The sequence below is a fragment of the Thalassophryne amazonica genome, chromosome 18 (assembly GCF_902500255.1).
Source record: "Thalassophryne amazonica chromosome 18, fThaAma1.1, whole genome shotgun sequence".
In the NCBI taxonomy this organism is placed as follows: domain Eukaryota; kingdom Metazoa; phylum Chordata; class Actinopteri; order Batrachoidiformes; family Batrachoididae; genus Thalassophryne; species Thalassophryne amazonica.
The window spans coordinates 43343786-43359714 of NC_047120.1; the positions used below are offsets into that span (position 1 = coordinate 43343786).

The following is a 15929-nucleotide window of genomic DNA, read 5'->3' on the forward strand; positions in this document are numbered from 1 at the left end:
AGGAACTGGTAGAAACGACGACGCCCCCTGTCGCACCGGAGTGGAAATACACACACACCTTGCAAAAATGATCTTGAGACACGAAGGGCCTCTGGTACTCTTGTAAATTTATTTCGGCTCTGCCCCCGTGCGAAATTATATTTGGCAGGACTTCTGTCACTTAGTTATGTCAGTGCTGAAAAGCCGTTTTGTTAATGTTGGAGATGTGTGTCGTCTGGTTTGATGAAGTATAATAGAAGAAGATTAATTTCCATAAGTGGAGCTCTTTGTGGTGAGAATACATGTACACAAGCACATTAATTATGATAAAAACAACTCCCAAGGTAATGATTGAGAAAACTGTAATTTACATGTCAATTTTGTATATTTTGACATAAATAGTGTGTCACACATTTAAATTCTGATGTATCCACTTTATAGTCATAAATCCAAATTTTCAAGGAAAATACCTCATTTCAATTGTTTTGTATACATACACAAAATAAATAAAACAATATATTAATTCCATTATTTATGTTGTTAAATCATAAATCAGTGAAGTATAAATATATTACTATATATTTGAATTTAAACATGTATTAACATTTTACACCCCACCCCCCCACACACACCACACACACACACACACAGTCATAATTACAAATGTTAATTACCTTTGGCGTTATTTACCTTTTAACATTATTGTTACATGTTTTAAAATGGTACAAATGTGTTGTAAAAATGAAATAACGTGTTTCTCTAGTTATCGTTAATAACCACAAGGAGACGCTGTTTACCTCCACAAGCTGTGGAGTCGCACCACATCTCAGCATGTTTAGTTACGTAATATATGACTAATAAAACGAGTGGATAGCCAAGTGGACATATGCTTAGGGGTGAAATCATCAGGTGCCTCCCAGGTCACCTACTCGGATTCTCATGATTTTTTTTTTTTTTTTTTTTTTGCAAGTACCTGCATATGTCTGATGAACACATGCAAAATATTTCTGCTTAATTCCAAGTATTTTTTTTTTAGATATATATATTTTTAATAAGGGTACCCACAATCCTATTTTTCACTCATTTTGAGCTTTTGTCCATTTTAAAAGGCATTATCTCAGCTAAAAATGCAGATATAAAGCTCAGATTTGGAATACACCCTATTTGGACACCCCAGATACAGTAGTAAATTTTGAAAATGGGATACAGAGCTATTTTTTCATTCTGCAGCATTGCAAAAATGGTAGTTTGTCCATTCTCGCAAAAATGTACAAAATTTCAAAGAGCTGTACTAAAGAAGGGCTCATCTTCATATTGTAGAATACACATATCTGGGGTACTAGTTAGGCTATATGTGTGTAAAACATTATGGTCATAATTTGAAGGGTTTTTGAATTATTGATCCTTGAAAATGGAGCATGCTCGTAGAATGTCAAAAACAGGTCTCCAGTCTCTTTATGATTTGACCATGTGGGCAAGTGCTCAGCCACTTCATATTTTTTTTTTTTTGTGGAGAGCATATTGATATACCAACTTTGTCAGTTTTTTCTTATCTAGCTCAAATGCCTTCATAGTGTTCATAGTGACAAAAAATTGCAAAGAAGGGTACTGTAACATGGCACGAACAAGTTTTGAACCTGCGTCTGCATATTCAGAAAGCAATATATCAGCTCTGAATGGAAGCATAAAGCTCAAATTTGGTATTTACAATATTTGGCACTCCAAAATATTGGATCAGCTTTGAAAGAGATTACTGAACTAATTTTTTTCTTTCATGGCATCATAAAATTAGCAGTTTAGTCATCAATGCAATTTTGTTACAAAGTTTTGAAGAGCTGTACTCCGATAGTAAATTGAGAGATAATTTTGATATTTCAGAATTTACTAAAAACTACTTGGAATTAAGCAGAAATATTTTGCATGTGTTCAGACATATGTGGGTACTTGTTTAAAAAAAAAAAAAAAAAAAAATCATGAGAATCCAAGTAGGTGACCCGGGAAGGTTTTGGAAAATCTGATGATTTCACACGGAATGACCCTTTGTGTAGTTTATGACTAGATATTTGTTTGTGCTAATAAGATTTAGCATCCAGAAAATATTCACAGCACTTTACTTTTTCCATGTTAAAGCCTAATTACAAAATGGAACAAATTAATTTTTCCCCTCAAAATTCTACTCTCAACACCCCATAATGACAACATGAAAGTGTTTTTTTCCTTTTAGTAAATTTATTAAAAACAAATAACAAGAAATCACACTAACCTATAAAATTATTCATGGACTGGCACCTCCCTACCTAGCTGACCTAATTAAACCTTACGTACCGGCCTGGGCTTTACGTTCTCAGGGTGCAGGACTACTTTGTGTCCCTAAGGTGAATAAGAAGTCTGCGGGTCACAGAGCTTTCTCTTATTGTGCCCCTGTTCTGTGGAATGATCTCCCTGCGTCAATAAAACAGTCAGATTCTGTGGAGATTTTCAAGTCCAGACTTAAAACGCACTTATTTTCCCTTTCATGTGGTTAGCATACTGGTACAGTTTTGTTTTACACTTTTTACTCTTTTAATTCATTTATTAGTAATTGGAGCTGGCCGCGGCCTCAACTTTACCTAAATTCTGGGTCTTTTAGTGACGTTTAGGGCTAGTGGCCAGCGATCACCTTAGTATTTCTTCTGTTTTTCTTGTTTAATGCTGGCAAATTATACAGTATTTTTTGTCTTTCTGATGCCTGATTCTGTTTTTTTCTCTCTGTTTAAGGTGCAGCTCCATCCAGAGATGGGAGTTGTATTTGTGTTGGCGACCCTCCTGTCCTGTGCGCCAATAGCATTTCTTGTATATTCGTCCGTGAATTGTTCTGTGAATTGTTCTGTAATTTATGTTTTGTAGCATGGCCCAAGCAGAGGGTCACCCCTTTGAGTCTGGTCTGCTTGAGGTTCTTCCCCACAGGGAGTTTTTCCTTACCACTGTTGCTCTGGGGGTTGGTAAGGTTAGACCTTACCTGTGTGAACCGCTTTGAGGCAACTCTGTGATTTGGCGCTATATAAATGAAAATAAATTGAAAAACACATACATACGTATTCACACCCTTTGCTCAGTATTTTTGTTGATCCACCTTTGGCGTCAATTACAACCTCAAATCTTCTTGAATATGATGCCACAAGCTTAGAACACCTATCTTTATGTAGTTTTGCCCATTCCTCTTTGCAGCACCTTGCAAGCTCCATCAGGTTGGATGGGGATGTCAGTGCACAGCCATTTTCAGATCTCTCCAGAGATGGTCAATTGGATTCAGGTCTGTGCTTTGGCTGGGCCTCTCAAGGACATTCACAGAGTTGACCTGAAACCACTCCTTTGATATCTTGGCTGTGTGCTTAGGGTCGTTGTCCTGCAAAAAGATGAAGCATTGCCCCAGTCTGAGGTCAAGAGCACTCAAGCAGGTTTTCATCCAGGATGTCTCTGTACATTGCTGCATTCATCTATTCCTCAATCCTGATTAGTTTCCTAGTTCCTGCCGCTGAAAAACTTCCCACAGCATGATGCTGCCACCACCATGCTTCACTGTAGAGATGGTGCCTGGTTTCCTTCGGGGTTTTTTGGCAAACTCCAGGCAGGCTACCATGTGCCTTTTACTAAGGAGCGTATTCCATCTGGCCACTCTACCATACAGGTCTGATTGGTGGATTGCTGCAGAGATGGTTGTTCTTCTGGAAGGTTCTCTTCTCTCCACAGAGGAATGCTGGAGCTCTGACAGAGTGACCATCGGGTTCTTGGTCACCTCCCTGACTAAGACCCTTCTCCCATGATCACTCAGTTTAGACGGGCGGCCAGTTCTAGGAGGAGTCCTGGTGGGTCCAAACTTCTTCTATTTGCAGATGATGGAGGCCACTGTGCTCACTGGGACCTTCAAACAGCAGAAATGTTTCTGTATCCTTCCCCAGATTTCTGTCTTGAGACAATCCTGTCTCAGAGGTCACCAGACAATTTCTTTGACTTCATGCTTGGTTTGTGCTCTGACATGCACTATCAACTGTGGGACCTTATATGTAGACAGGTGTATGCCTTTCCAAATCATGTCCGATCAACTGAATTTACCTCAGGTGGACTCCAGTTAAGCTGTATAAACATCTCAAGGATAATCAGTGGAAACAGGTTGCACCTGACCTCAGTTTTGAGCTTCATGGCAAAGGCTGTGAATATTTATATATAAGTGATTTCTTAGTTTTTTATTTTTAATAAATTTGCAAAAAAATATTATTATGGGGAGTGTGCAGAATTCTGAGAGAGAAAAAATGAATTTCATCCATTTTGGAATAAGATTGTTGTATCAAGAAAATATGGAAAAAGCGATGCACTGTGAATACGTTCCAGATGCACTGTAAATGAATGATTGTTTGAATTTTTTTTCACATTTGCAAATGTATTTTTTACTTTTTTTTACTTTTACTTTTTTACTTTACTTTACTTTTACTTTACTTTTTACTCTAACCCACTACCCTGATCCTAACATATCCAAAACAGTTTATATTTAGATCAGTCAATCCATTAAAGCGGTAACGTCATCATCCAAAATATTTATATACTAATGCTGTGCAAAACTCAGTAATGAGTTCATGAGCTTAAAGGAATTGAGATAAATCAAAAGAAAAGGTCGACAAATACACATAAATGAGAATTTTTGTATTTTTTAAACTTATTATTAATCGTAGGTGTTTTTTTTTTATTTGAGATATTCTCTTGATGGTAAACAATTCTTCCTTCTTTACACTGATTGCACTCTTTGGTATAGGATGCTGAATGAATTTTATGAAAGATTGAGAAGCGAATGAGATGTTAACTAATAATCCATAAAATATATCTGAATTTAAGAAGTGGCTGCTTTTTAAAGTTGGCCTCCAAAACAATGTGTTAAGTCGCTATTACAAAAATAAATGGTATCAGGCGTTTTTATGTGGTTCGTGGAGAAGAACTTCATTTCCCATAATGCAGTAGCGGAGAACGTCGTGTTGCCAGCAGCAGTAGCAGCGCGAGCGGGCTGTGCGGAGAAATCGGTCCAGCATCTCCGGAGCGGACCGGCTGAGGGAGACACGCAGGACATCGACGAAATGAGGAGAAATTAGCTCGCCGACTGCCTCATGTTTGTGATATACCACTGAAAACCGGGAATTGATGTTTAAAGCCGGGAAACCTTCTTGTTTGCCGTCGACCAGCGCGGAGGTCTGACTTTATTTTTTTTTTTTTTATCAATGAGATATGTGGAGTGTCTCTGCCGGTCGGTGTTAACACGAAAAGACACAAGATGAAGAAGCAGTTCAACCGGATGAGACAGCTCGCCAACCAAACAGTGGGCAGGTAAGAGAAGGTTTTTTTTAAGATGCCTGTATGCCGTGTGAAAGGCATGAATGTGTGACGCCGCCGTCCAGTCATTCATTGGTTTGGTTTGTACGGCGCGTGGACTCTGTGAGGTCACAGCTGCGGTATCAGCGCTGTGTGATTGAGCTCAGCAAGGAGGAGCGTGGGATCACTCAGTGCTACCCAAAGAACAGGGTTGCCCACAGACCAGGATAGCACAGCACAGGGAACAAGGTTAGAAAACGTATATTTAACAGGGGGTTGTTGTGTAGTATCACTTTTTAATCTACTCTTGTCACATTTGGGAGCATGTGTTGATGTGTGTCCCCACAAACACTACAAAACCACCTTGGATCCTGGAAGGCAACCACCCAGACAGACAACTGATGCATCCCCACCCACTGAAAGTAGCTATCTATGTGTTGTAGCCAGGTAAATCATGGGCATTCCCTTGGCTGTTTCCATTTGCATGGGTCCTCAATGCTGAGGCACCCGTGAGCTGGATCATGTCCAGAGTGGGCAGAAGGTTCCTAATCCTGGTCCTCAGGGAACCCCCTGACATGCACATTTTCTATACGAGGTCTATTAGAAAAGTATCCTTATTACTTACTTACTAACCTTATTATTTTTTTTAAAAAAACCATATGGATTTGAATCACGTGTGATTACATCAGCCAAGCTTGAACCCTCGTGGGCATGCAAGAGTTTTTTCACGCCTGTCGGTGACGTCATTCGCCTGTGAGCAGGCCTTGTGGGAGGAGTGGTCCAGCCCCCTCGTCGGAATTCCTTTGTCTGAGAAGTTGCTGAGAGACTGGCGCTGTGCTTCATCAAAATCTTTTCAAAAACTGTGAGGCACATCCGAGTGGACACCATTCGACAAATTAAGCTGGTTTTAGGTGAAAATTTTAACGGCTGATGAGAGATTTTGGATTGTTTCTATTGCTGTAAGGACTTCCCACGGAGCGGGATGTCGCGCAGCGCTCCGAGGCGACGTCGTCATCCTGTTTCAAGCTGAAAACCTCCAAATTTAAGCCTCTGTAGACCCAGGACATCGTGAGAGAACGGAGAACTTTCAGAAGAGGTCGGAATCAGCAGTTTATCCGGACATTCCACTGTTAAAGGAGATTTTTTAATGAAAGACATGTGGACGGATTGGCGCGTTGGCTCGCAGCCGGCACGGCGCGCCTGCCACAGGAAAAACACCTCTGTTGGAAGCCTTAAGGACAAGTTGAAACATGCCCTGCTGTTAAACAATTTCTCAGATACTCACTCAACTGAAAGCCACCAAAAGCCGCCTGGATTTTACAAATGGTTATCAACACGGAGGTGTTTTACCTGTGGCGGGCGCACCGCGCCGGCTGCGAGCCGACGCACCAATCCGTCCGCACGTCTTTCATTAAAAAAAAAATCTCCTTTAACAGTGGAATGTCCGGATAAACTGCTGATTCCGGCCTCTTCTGAAAGTTCTCTGTTCTCTCACGACGTCCTGGGTCAACAGAGGCTTAAATTTGGAGGTTTTCAGCTTAAAACAGGATGACGACATCGCCTCGGAGCGCTGTGCGATGTCCCGCTCCGTGGGAAGTCCTTACAGCGATAGAAACAATCCAAAATCTCTCATCAGCCGTTAAAATTTTCACCGAAAACCAGCTTAATTTCTCGAATGGTATCCACTCGGATGTGCCTCACAGTTTTGAAAAAATTTTGATGAAGCACAGCGCCAGTCTCTCAGCAACTTCTCAGACAATGAAAATCTGATGAGGGGGCTGGACCACTCTTCCCACAAGGCGTGCTCACAGGCGAATGACATCACCGACAGGCGTGGAAAAACTCACGCATGCGCACGAAGGTGAATCAATATGAATATTGAACATATGAATCAAATCCATATAGTTTTTTTTAAAAAATAAAACGGTCGGTTTCTTTTCTAATAGACCTCGTATTTACCTGCTCTAACTGCAGCTGATTGTCTCTGTCGGGTGTCTGTTCGCTCTTGATTATCTGATCACACCTGAACAAGCTAATCAGTTTAGTGCAGAGCAGGCAAAGATAAAATTGTGTAAGGTAGGGGTTCCTGAAGACCGACATTAGGAACCATTAATATAAATCCCACAAAATGAAGAGCTGGGACCAATTCTGGAACACAGTAGAGAGGTTGGGACAAGACAACATTGTGTCTGTAGCATGGCCCAAGCACAGGGTCGCCCCTTTGAGTCTGGTCTGCTTGAGGTTTCTTCCTCAAATCATCAGAGGGAGTTTTTCTTTCCACTGTCACTTGTGTGCTTGCTCTGGGGATTTGTAAGGTTAGACCTTACTTATGTGAAGTGCCTTGAGGCAACTTTATTGTGATCTGGCACTATATAAATGAAAATAAATTGAAATTGAAATTGACCTGGGTGTTATGGAATATGGATCCCAAGGGCAATGTTCCAACGTGGACCCTTTTTAAACATATATATATATATAGAGAGAGAGAGTGTATTATAAACATGGCATCTGCTATAGGAGAATCTACAATATTTATAAATTCAGAGAACTTTGATTGACTTTGTTGGTTATAAGGAAGTCCTTTCCACTTTCAAATCAGATACTTTGAGGGTGTACTTCTTACAAATGGCTCATATGGTGAATGTCAGGTTCTCTGCAACAGACATGTTTTCTAGGCCACACACAGCCAGGGTGACCCAGGATTACCTTTAAACCAGCATGGAGGCACTGTGGTGGCCCTCATGACCACAGAAAGCAGGACTGTATCCCAGAAAATTTAGACTCGTTGGTCAACTCTGGAGTCTAAGTTCTGTTTGGATGCTATTCATATGTGGTGACACATCAAAGTGGCTGAAGAAGTGATATGTCTTAGTGAATCATCACAGTCTAATGCAAGGCTTAATGGAGTAATCATCCAAGGCTTGTTAAAGTGTAATTAACATTAGTGTCCGTGTGACCTGTTTTGAGCGTTATGGTTTGAAAACATGTTCGTCTTTTATCAGGAAGTAACACAGTCCTTGTGTCTGGAGGTCATGTCTTCTACGAGTAATAGTGGGGAGGTGTAGTGTGTAGTCCAGTTGCCATTACGTGCTGAGTCTTTGCCTGTCTTTCTATTTGTCAACCCCACCCTAAGCTTGTACAGTGTGTCAACATAGTGCTGTTGGCAATTCGGTTCAAGCCTTGGTTTATAATTGTTGTATAACCTTGAAACCTAATGTATTCATCCTCTGAGCTCAGTCCATGTTTTCACTGTCAGGAAATAGGCTGATTTGTAGCCTGTCACACTGAAGTGTTTATTTCAGGCTCCACATTTTTCTAAAGCATGCAGTAGATGGCTGCGGTACTGAAAGTATGCTATAACTGAGGCTGTTTTTTTTTTTTTTTTTTTGCTCGGCTGATAGCGGTAAATGACGTCGCTGACACACCAGGAGAATGGTGACTTGTACCATACTCGGCTCTGCTCAGACTGCAGGCAGAGGTGCTGATATGATCCTCGATCAATGAGAAAGGTATTAGTGCAGCTAATGCTCAACAGAGTGCACTTGGCAGAGCTAACAGAAACCCCTGGAGGACATTTATGCATTTCTGGAAATTTACTCCAATGAACCTCTAAGGCACAAACTCATAATGCTCTTTAACAGATATAACCACCCAATTATGCATAAATGTATAAAAATGTAGCTTGTGATGTAAATAATGTTTTTGGCTACAAAGTGTCATTTATATTTGAATGCATATACTTGGGAGATGTAAATGTTCAGAATTGGAGAAGGAATGTAACAAAATTATTGGCAATCCTATTAATAGCAAGTAAAAAAGCCATCACAAGAAAATGGTTGAAGGTAGACCCCCCTTCGGTGGAAGAATGGATAGAAATAGTCCACGATATCTACGAGATGGAAAAACTATCCTCCATCATTCGGAACCAAAGAGACTCTTTCTATGAAACATGGTCAAAGTGGACAGAATATGTGAAATATACAAGATCGGACTTTATCTGAACAATATATATATAAATTTTAATTAGCGAATACTGATCATTTATTTTCTGAACAAATGTAACAGCACTCTTCCCCATTGTTCATAGTTTCTTTTCTGTTTTTTCCCTCTGTTCTTGTATGTTTGGATAAAAAATACTAAAAAAAAAAAAAAAAAATGTAGCTTGTCTCCTTGAGAGCCAGCACGTGAGAGCCCACTGAGGTGTAGCATCCCCGCTAAAAAGTTCTAACCTGTTTCCTAAGAAGCAGAACAGCAGTGGCAATTAGTCATATTTAGAGGGCACAGACTCCAACGCGACTCCTGACTGCTGTCCACTCAGGAAAATGCAGTTATTTCTTTCACAAGCTTTGCAGCCCAAATCACCCGGATGATTTTGAGGCTCGAATACTGCACCTGACTGTAATGCTAAATGTTTCATTGCTGTGCTTAAAGGGATCATATGCACTTTTCTTGCATGCAGAAGTCCCCGGGTGTCTAAAAAAGTAGCCATTTAAGGTCAAGTTTGTCTTTTACAACCCTAAGTGTATTAAATTATTACTAATCAAGTCTCATAGTGCTTGACTGTACTCTTCTTTGACAATTACATTGTTCACAAGAAATCCTGTCTTTAAAAAAAGCTGAAAAGGACATACATGGTAGTGGTAAGTGTCAAGTTAACCACAAGCTGCCACAAATGTTCGGTGCTTGTCTGTGACCATGCGCTATTAAATTCTAGGGAAGAAGGTTCCTGCAAACTGGTCAGCCACCAGACAAAACTAACTGCTATAGTATGATAATCTTAACGTTGTCTCTTAGCAAAAATGCAGTTGAGTTGATGTAATTTCCACTATTCAACAGCATTTATATTTCGGAATTATATTGTGAAACATCAGAACAGAAGAATTGTATTGCCCTTTGTGTTGTTAGTTAACCATGAATGAGTTGACCGTGAGGAAGAAGCAGCATTTAGCTTAACTTTGCTGAAAATGAGTGGGACCAGAAGAAAAACATGCAAATGGCTGCAAAAACAAAATCAGTGTAGATTGTATGGAATTAGCTTGGGTACAGAAAGGATGATGTTTGACCAAAAATGGTAATTTGTTGAGAGTTCCTTGTTTGGTCTTTCACCTTTTCAATTTTATTTCCAGTGCAGATGCACCGAATACGATATACAATGAACCCTAATCAGTTAAAATGACATTCTACCCAATAGAGCTGTTCAAGTTCTATGTGTGACAATTACTGTATTTTCCACACCTCTCAGTTACCTGTATACCAGGGTCAATTTTAGTTTGTGAACATTATCAGTTGAGGCAGCCAGTCGCACGTTGTATCCCTGATCCTCTCAGAGGCAAAGCAGAGTGCATTCTGGTTAGTACTTAGATGGGGGACCTCTTAGAAGACCAGGGGCTTTGTTTTGTTTCTCGCTGTAAACTGGAGTTGCATCAGGAAGGACATCTGGTGTAAAATGTGTGCCAAATCCCAGTGCAGATCTGTAGTGGATCTGCTGTGGCAACCATGTCTGTGTGAAAAGTAATGTGTCTTTCTTACCCACAGTCTTTGTCACTCATCTGTTAGTTTGAGTCCATTTTCGCTGGACCAGGGAGTTGTCCTTCATGATCTCCTAGAGTTTAGTCACAATCACAGGCAACATTTGGCTGCTTCATTGTGAATGCTCAAGGACCAGATCCTCCTCCTTGCTCCCCTGAGTCCCCATTTCTTAAAAATAAATAAACCTTAATAGTAATCACTGATTGTCTTCTAAAAATCATCCAACATAATTTCCAGCTCCTCCATTAACCATGAGATACCACCATTTCAGCAAAAACACACAAATGTTGAACTCCTACTTCTTTCTAATCTACTCACTGCAAAAAACAGTCAAGTTTACCTCGAATGATCTTGCATCAGTTCCTGCAACCTTTGTGTACTATGACCTTAAGCAATACAGTTTAAATGATGGAATCTATAAAATGTATCTTGTTTCTTTCCATGACATTTGGTCTATTAAGGTTTATCTGAAGCTATTGTTTCCCTGCAAGGGGAAACGTGTGTCTCAAAATAATGAAGCGTTCCCTTTTTGGACGACACTGCTGCCTTGCTCCAGTTTAAGATATAGGTCAAACAGAGGTTCAGAGGCAGTCCAGTTCATCTCCAAAACAGTCAGGCTGCATCATTAATCCTGTAATACTGCGTAACTGTGTGACGGAATAAAAATGCGTAACTCCATGAGCACTGCAAGGCCATGGCACAGCAAAGGGACTAATCCTCTTTTGGCTCTGTCATTTCTTGTTGTGTATTTTTGACACATCTTTTCGATTCACATTTTGTGTCCTGAGGACGCTTTTTGCAATAAACTATCGTTGTGGTTATGTATTGAGTTATTGATTTGTAAAATTCAGTTTATAATCAATTGTAAAATCATGATTGCAGGTTCAGTATAGGAAATTTAAAATGTGAAGAGTGAAAACGAAAACACACACAAAAAAGACTGAATATCTGATCTCTTAGAATTGCCAGGAAAGTGTTTCTTATTGTCTGTTTTTAACATTCAGGGCTACAGTGACAACGTGCAGAAAGAATTGTGTGCATGTGGTCAGACACATTCAGTTTCAGTGTGAAAACCATTATCGAACTTAGCTTTGGTGATGAAGAGAGCACAGTAAATTGCATGTTTTTTTTTCTTCAGGTGGGGGAAAAAAAGAATCAAGTCTTTAATGGCTTCATTATTTTCGTTATCTATCTTACGCATTATTGTTTTGCTTGTCACACTCTTGGATGGACTGATGCGTGGACAAAAAAGTGGCTGCTTGATTTGTGGACGGACCTGTGAATAATGGGTTTTCCCCGGCCGTCTAAGCAGCACGCCATGAATGGCTCTGCTTGGTCGTTAGTCTGAGTCTCTCTGTGCAGGAAACCTGGGGAAGAACTTGTGCAACCAGACATGCTTGTTAGGCTTTATTTGACATCATGACAGCAGGAGGGAGAAGATGGGGCATGTTGCCCTGCAGTGTCCTCTGACATATAGGCAGACCTCTGCTCCCATTTCTTGATTTGCAGCTCTGGCTTACAGCCGAAAGCTGAGGCAGTTTGGTGAGAATCACGGAAGAAGCAACAACGTGCGCGCATATGCTGTGCCCCGCCATGCATTTACAACTGAATGCATTTACCTGTTATTTCACAGCCGTTTCTTTGGCACGTTTGAAACCTGAAACCTGCACAGTATGTGTGTGTGTTCAGCTCCTCATGGGTGCAAAAAAGCTCATTTTGTTCAGAATCACCAACAATTTTAACAGCAAGGACCACCAAAATTTTACTAAACTGACAAAATTGACTTTTGCTGAAATCCAAGTATTGTAATGCCAGTTTATTTTAGAAACATATTGTAAAATTACAGCTCATTTTAATGAAGAAAACATATTTATCTGGGGGGAATTCCACAAGAAACATTTTATTTAACTTTAACGGCATCTGCAGGAGGGCATGCATGTGCGCATGCGTGCACTTTTGAAAACGTGCACGGGTGAGGCACGCACCTAGTGTGCATGCTTATGTCCGCGAGATATCTTGTAAATCACTCCACAGGTGTTATCATGTTACAAAGACAGTGTTTTTAGTTTTAGAAGTGTTTGTTTCTCTCTAGCTTTTACATAATGTACGAAAAATATCACAAACGCCGCGGTTTCTGAGTGGTTTCCGCCATGATGGATTAGCAGCCAGAGAGAGACCAGCTAGTGATGCTACCTCTCTACTCTGATTGACTGTCACCATGTCCTTCCCAAAATAACTCGTGCAAGTCTGGGGAAGCCCCCACATGATCTATGATGTCATTGCCATCGACTGTGTGTTGTTGCCATCAGTAGTTGTAGAAAATTTACCCTTCAGGGGAACTTTTTATTAATTTTTTCTAGATAGCGCAAATTTTAATTGTGTGTCATATTATGAATTCCCTATTCAAATAAATAAAATTATAGTGGTGCCAATGACAAGTCTTTTATACTTAAATCTTACAAATCTTAGTGGCCCTATACTTTTAAAAATAAAGGTGTTACCCTCACCGTTAAAATTTAAAACCATCCAAAGGTAAAATGCATGACCATGTTTCACTTTTCAAAATTAAAATAATTCTTTTAGGTGCTGAAGCTACATTGGTGGTTTATTAGAAAACCATCTCTTTTTAAACCATCATTATTAAGTGACCATCTGCAACTATCTTTGGGTTGTCATGTACCAGTGCTGAAGGAGTTGCTTTTATATTTTTATTTTATTTTTAACCTTCTAAACTTTTTTTACTCCAGAAATCATCCTTGTATCACTCTGCACACACATCCTTCCAAGGGATATGTGAGCTGCATTTGAGGCGCCTCCTCTTGAGACGCTCTCCGTCACCTGTCGGCACTTGGTAGTGCAGATTGTTGGGGCAGTTTGAGGATGCTGGGGCTCAAAATCTCTTATGGCGACACTGGGCTAAGGGTGGAGGTTCACCTGGCTAATTTTCGGTTACTGAAGCGCACCGTGAATGTTTGTGATTCTGGAGAGAATCTACCAAATGTGCATTGGTAAATGCAAGCTCGATTGGAATAAGACGTTCATCTTCCGGGACTTTATGATTTCTCATGTCCTGGATATAATGTTCATAATGGAGACTTGGACAAGTTGAGGGTGAGTCAGCAGTGTTTACCGAGGCTTCTCCCTTTAAACTCTTCTTTTCTCAACACGCTGAGAGCAAATGGTCGTGGTGGTGGTGTATCTGGGGTTTTTAAGGAATTTTTAGACATTAGACAAGTATCTAGTGAGAACTACACCTGTTGAACTTTGTGGCATTTGAGCTTGGACACCCAGGTTACTTTCTCTGTGCTGTTGTCTATCGGCCCCCAAGTACAATTGTGATTTCTAGACTTTCTAGCCAATGTTAAACTTACATTTGATAAACTTCTCATTGTAGGTGACTTTAATGTGCATGTGTGTTGGTCTATGTAAGCCTATGGTGAAAGATTTTTATGACCTCCGTAGTCATTTAATTTGACACAGCATGTCACTGTGCCCACTCAAGAGCGTGGACATATACTGGATTGGTTTTTGTCCTGTGGTTTGTTGTAGATAACCTGGAAATCAGCGATGCAGTGTTTTCCGACCATTGCCCTGTAATGTTTAATTTTAAGATGTCTTGTAACAAGCCGTGCACTTCTGATTGCTTACGTTGGTGTTACACCCTCCTCCATGGCTTTGTTTTCCTGTGAGTTTAGTGATATCAATGTAAACCCTTCTTACGAATGAACACGGAGAAATTGACTTCTTCCTTTTTGTCAGTGTGTTCCACCGTTCTTGACTCTGTTGCAGCTCTGAATGTCATGCTTCCTAAATGTAAAGTTGAACCATGGCTTACTGATATTACTAGGGAAGCAAGGGTTGAGTGCAGATGCGCAGAGAGAAAATAGAGAAAAGATAAGCTTGTAGTATCCCTGGAATATCTTAAAGAGAAATAGAGGAGCTCCCAGAAAATTGTTAAAATTGAAAAGACAAAATATTTTTCTCATCTCATTGCTCAAAATGTGCACAAACCTCGGGACACTATTTAATACTATTTCATTAATTTTAAACCCCATCCAGTCCACCTCTTTGCAGCCTTTTTCTAGAGTCTGTGAAGATTTCTCTACTTATTTTGAAACCAAAGTCAGTTCTATTAAGTCAAACATTATATATTCTTCCCCTAGACTTGAGCATAGAGTTCAATCCTGTGGCTCTTTTATAAAGTTTGACACAGTCTCACTTTCAGACGTCTCTAAGATTGTTAGACAGTTGAAGGTATCAACTTGTCCCACAGATTGTATTCCCTACTCGTCCTTTTAAAGAAGTATGGAATACTATTGGGCGTGCTGTTTTAGATATTGTCAATAGTAGTCTTGTTTCCGGCAATGTTCCTGTCTGTTATAAGAGAGCTGTGATAGAACCTCTCTTAAAAAAGCCTAGCTTGGAAAATGTTGCAAATTACAAACCTATATCTATGTTCTTTTAGCAGGGGGTGGTGGCCAAGTGGTTAATGTGCTTGGTTTCAGTTCAGAAGGATCTGGGTTCAAATCCCACCCCTGCCACATTTCTCCATGTAATGTGGAGGTGCGTCAGGAAGGGCATCTGGCGTAAAACTTGTGCCAATTCAACATGCAGATCCACCTTGGATTGCTGTGGCGACCCCGAGTGCAAACAAGGGAGCAGCCAAAGGGACTTACTTACTATCTATGCTTCCTTTTCTGTCAAAAATTTTAGAAAAAGTTGTGTTTTTACAATTTCAGTCTTTTTTACAGCAACACAATGTCATGGACATTTTTCAGTCTGGCTATAAGCCTTTTCATAGCACAGAGACAGCACTTTTAAAGATTTTTCATGATTTGCTTTTATTTACTGACTCTGGAAATGCAGATGTTCTTTTGCTTTTAGATCTGACAGCTGCGTTTGACACAGTGGAACACATTTTACTTTCTCGTTTGGAACATTGTGTTGGTGTCAGGGGCATGGCACTCACTTGGTTTAGGTCCTACTTGTTTGAAAGGTCGTATTCTGTTAAAGTTGGGGACTTCTTCTCCTCACAAGTCCCATTGTCCCATAAAGAAAAACAGCTCCCTGGCACCTCTTCTCAACTC

The 15929-nt window shown here is 40.2% G+C and overlaps 1 protein-coding gene across 9 annotated transcripts in view; it reads left to right on the forward strand.

The window, feature by feature from the left end:
* Positions 1-4972: 4972 nt before the first annotated feature.
* LOC117531614 (rho GTPase-activating protein 44-like) overlaps positions 4973-15929 on the forward strand; it is a 143546-nt gene continuing 132589 nt past the window's right edge. For all 9 annotated transcript variants that reach the window (XM_034194758.1, XM_034194763.1, XM_034194765.1 and 6 more), the window contains exon 1: positions 4973-5328. In XM_034194758.1, the coding sequence (XP_034050649.1) occupies positions 5276-5328 (53 nt within the window). In that variant the 5' untranslated portion in view covers positions 4973-5275. The remainder of the gene's footprint in view (positions 5329-15929) is intronic.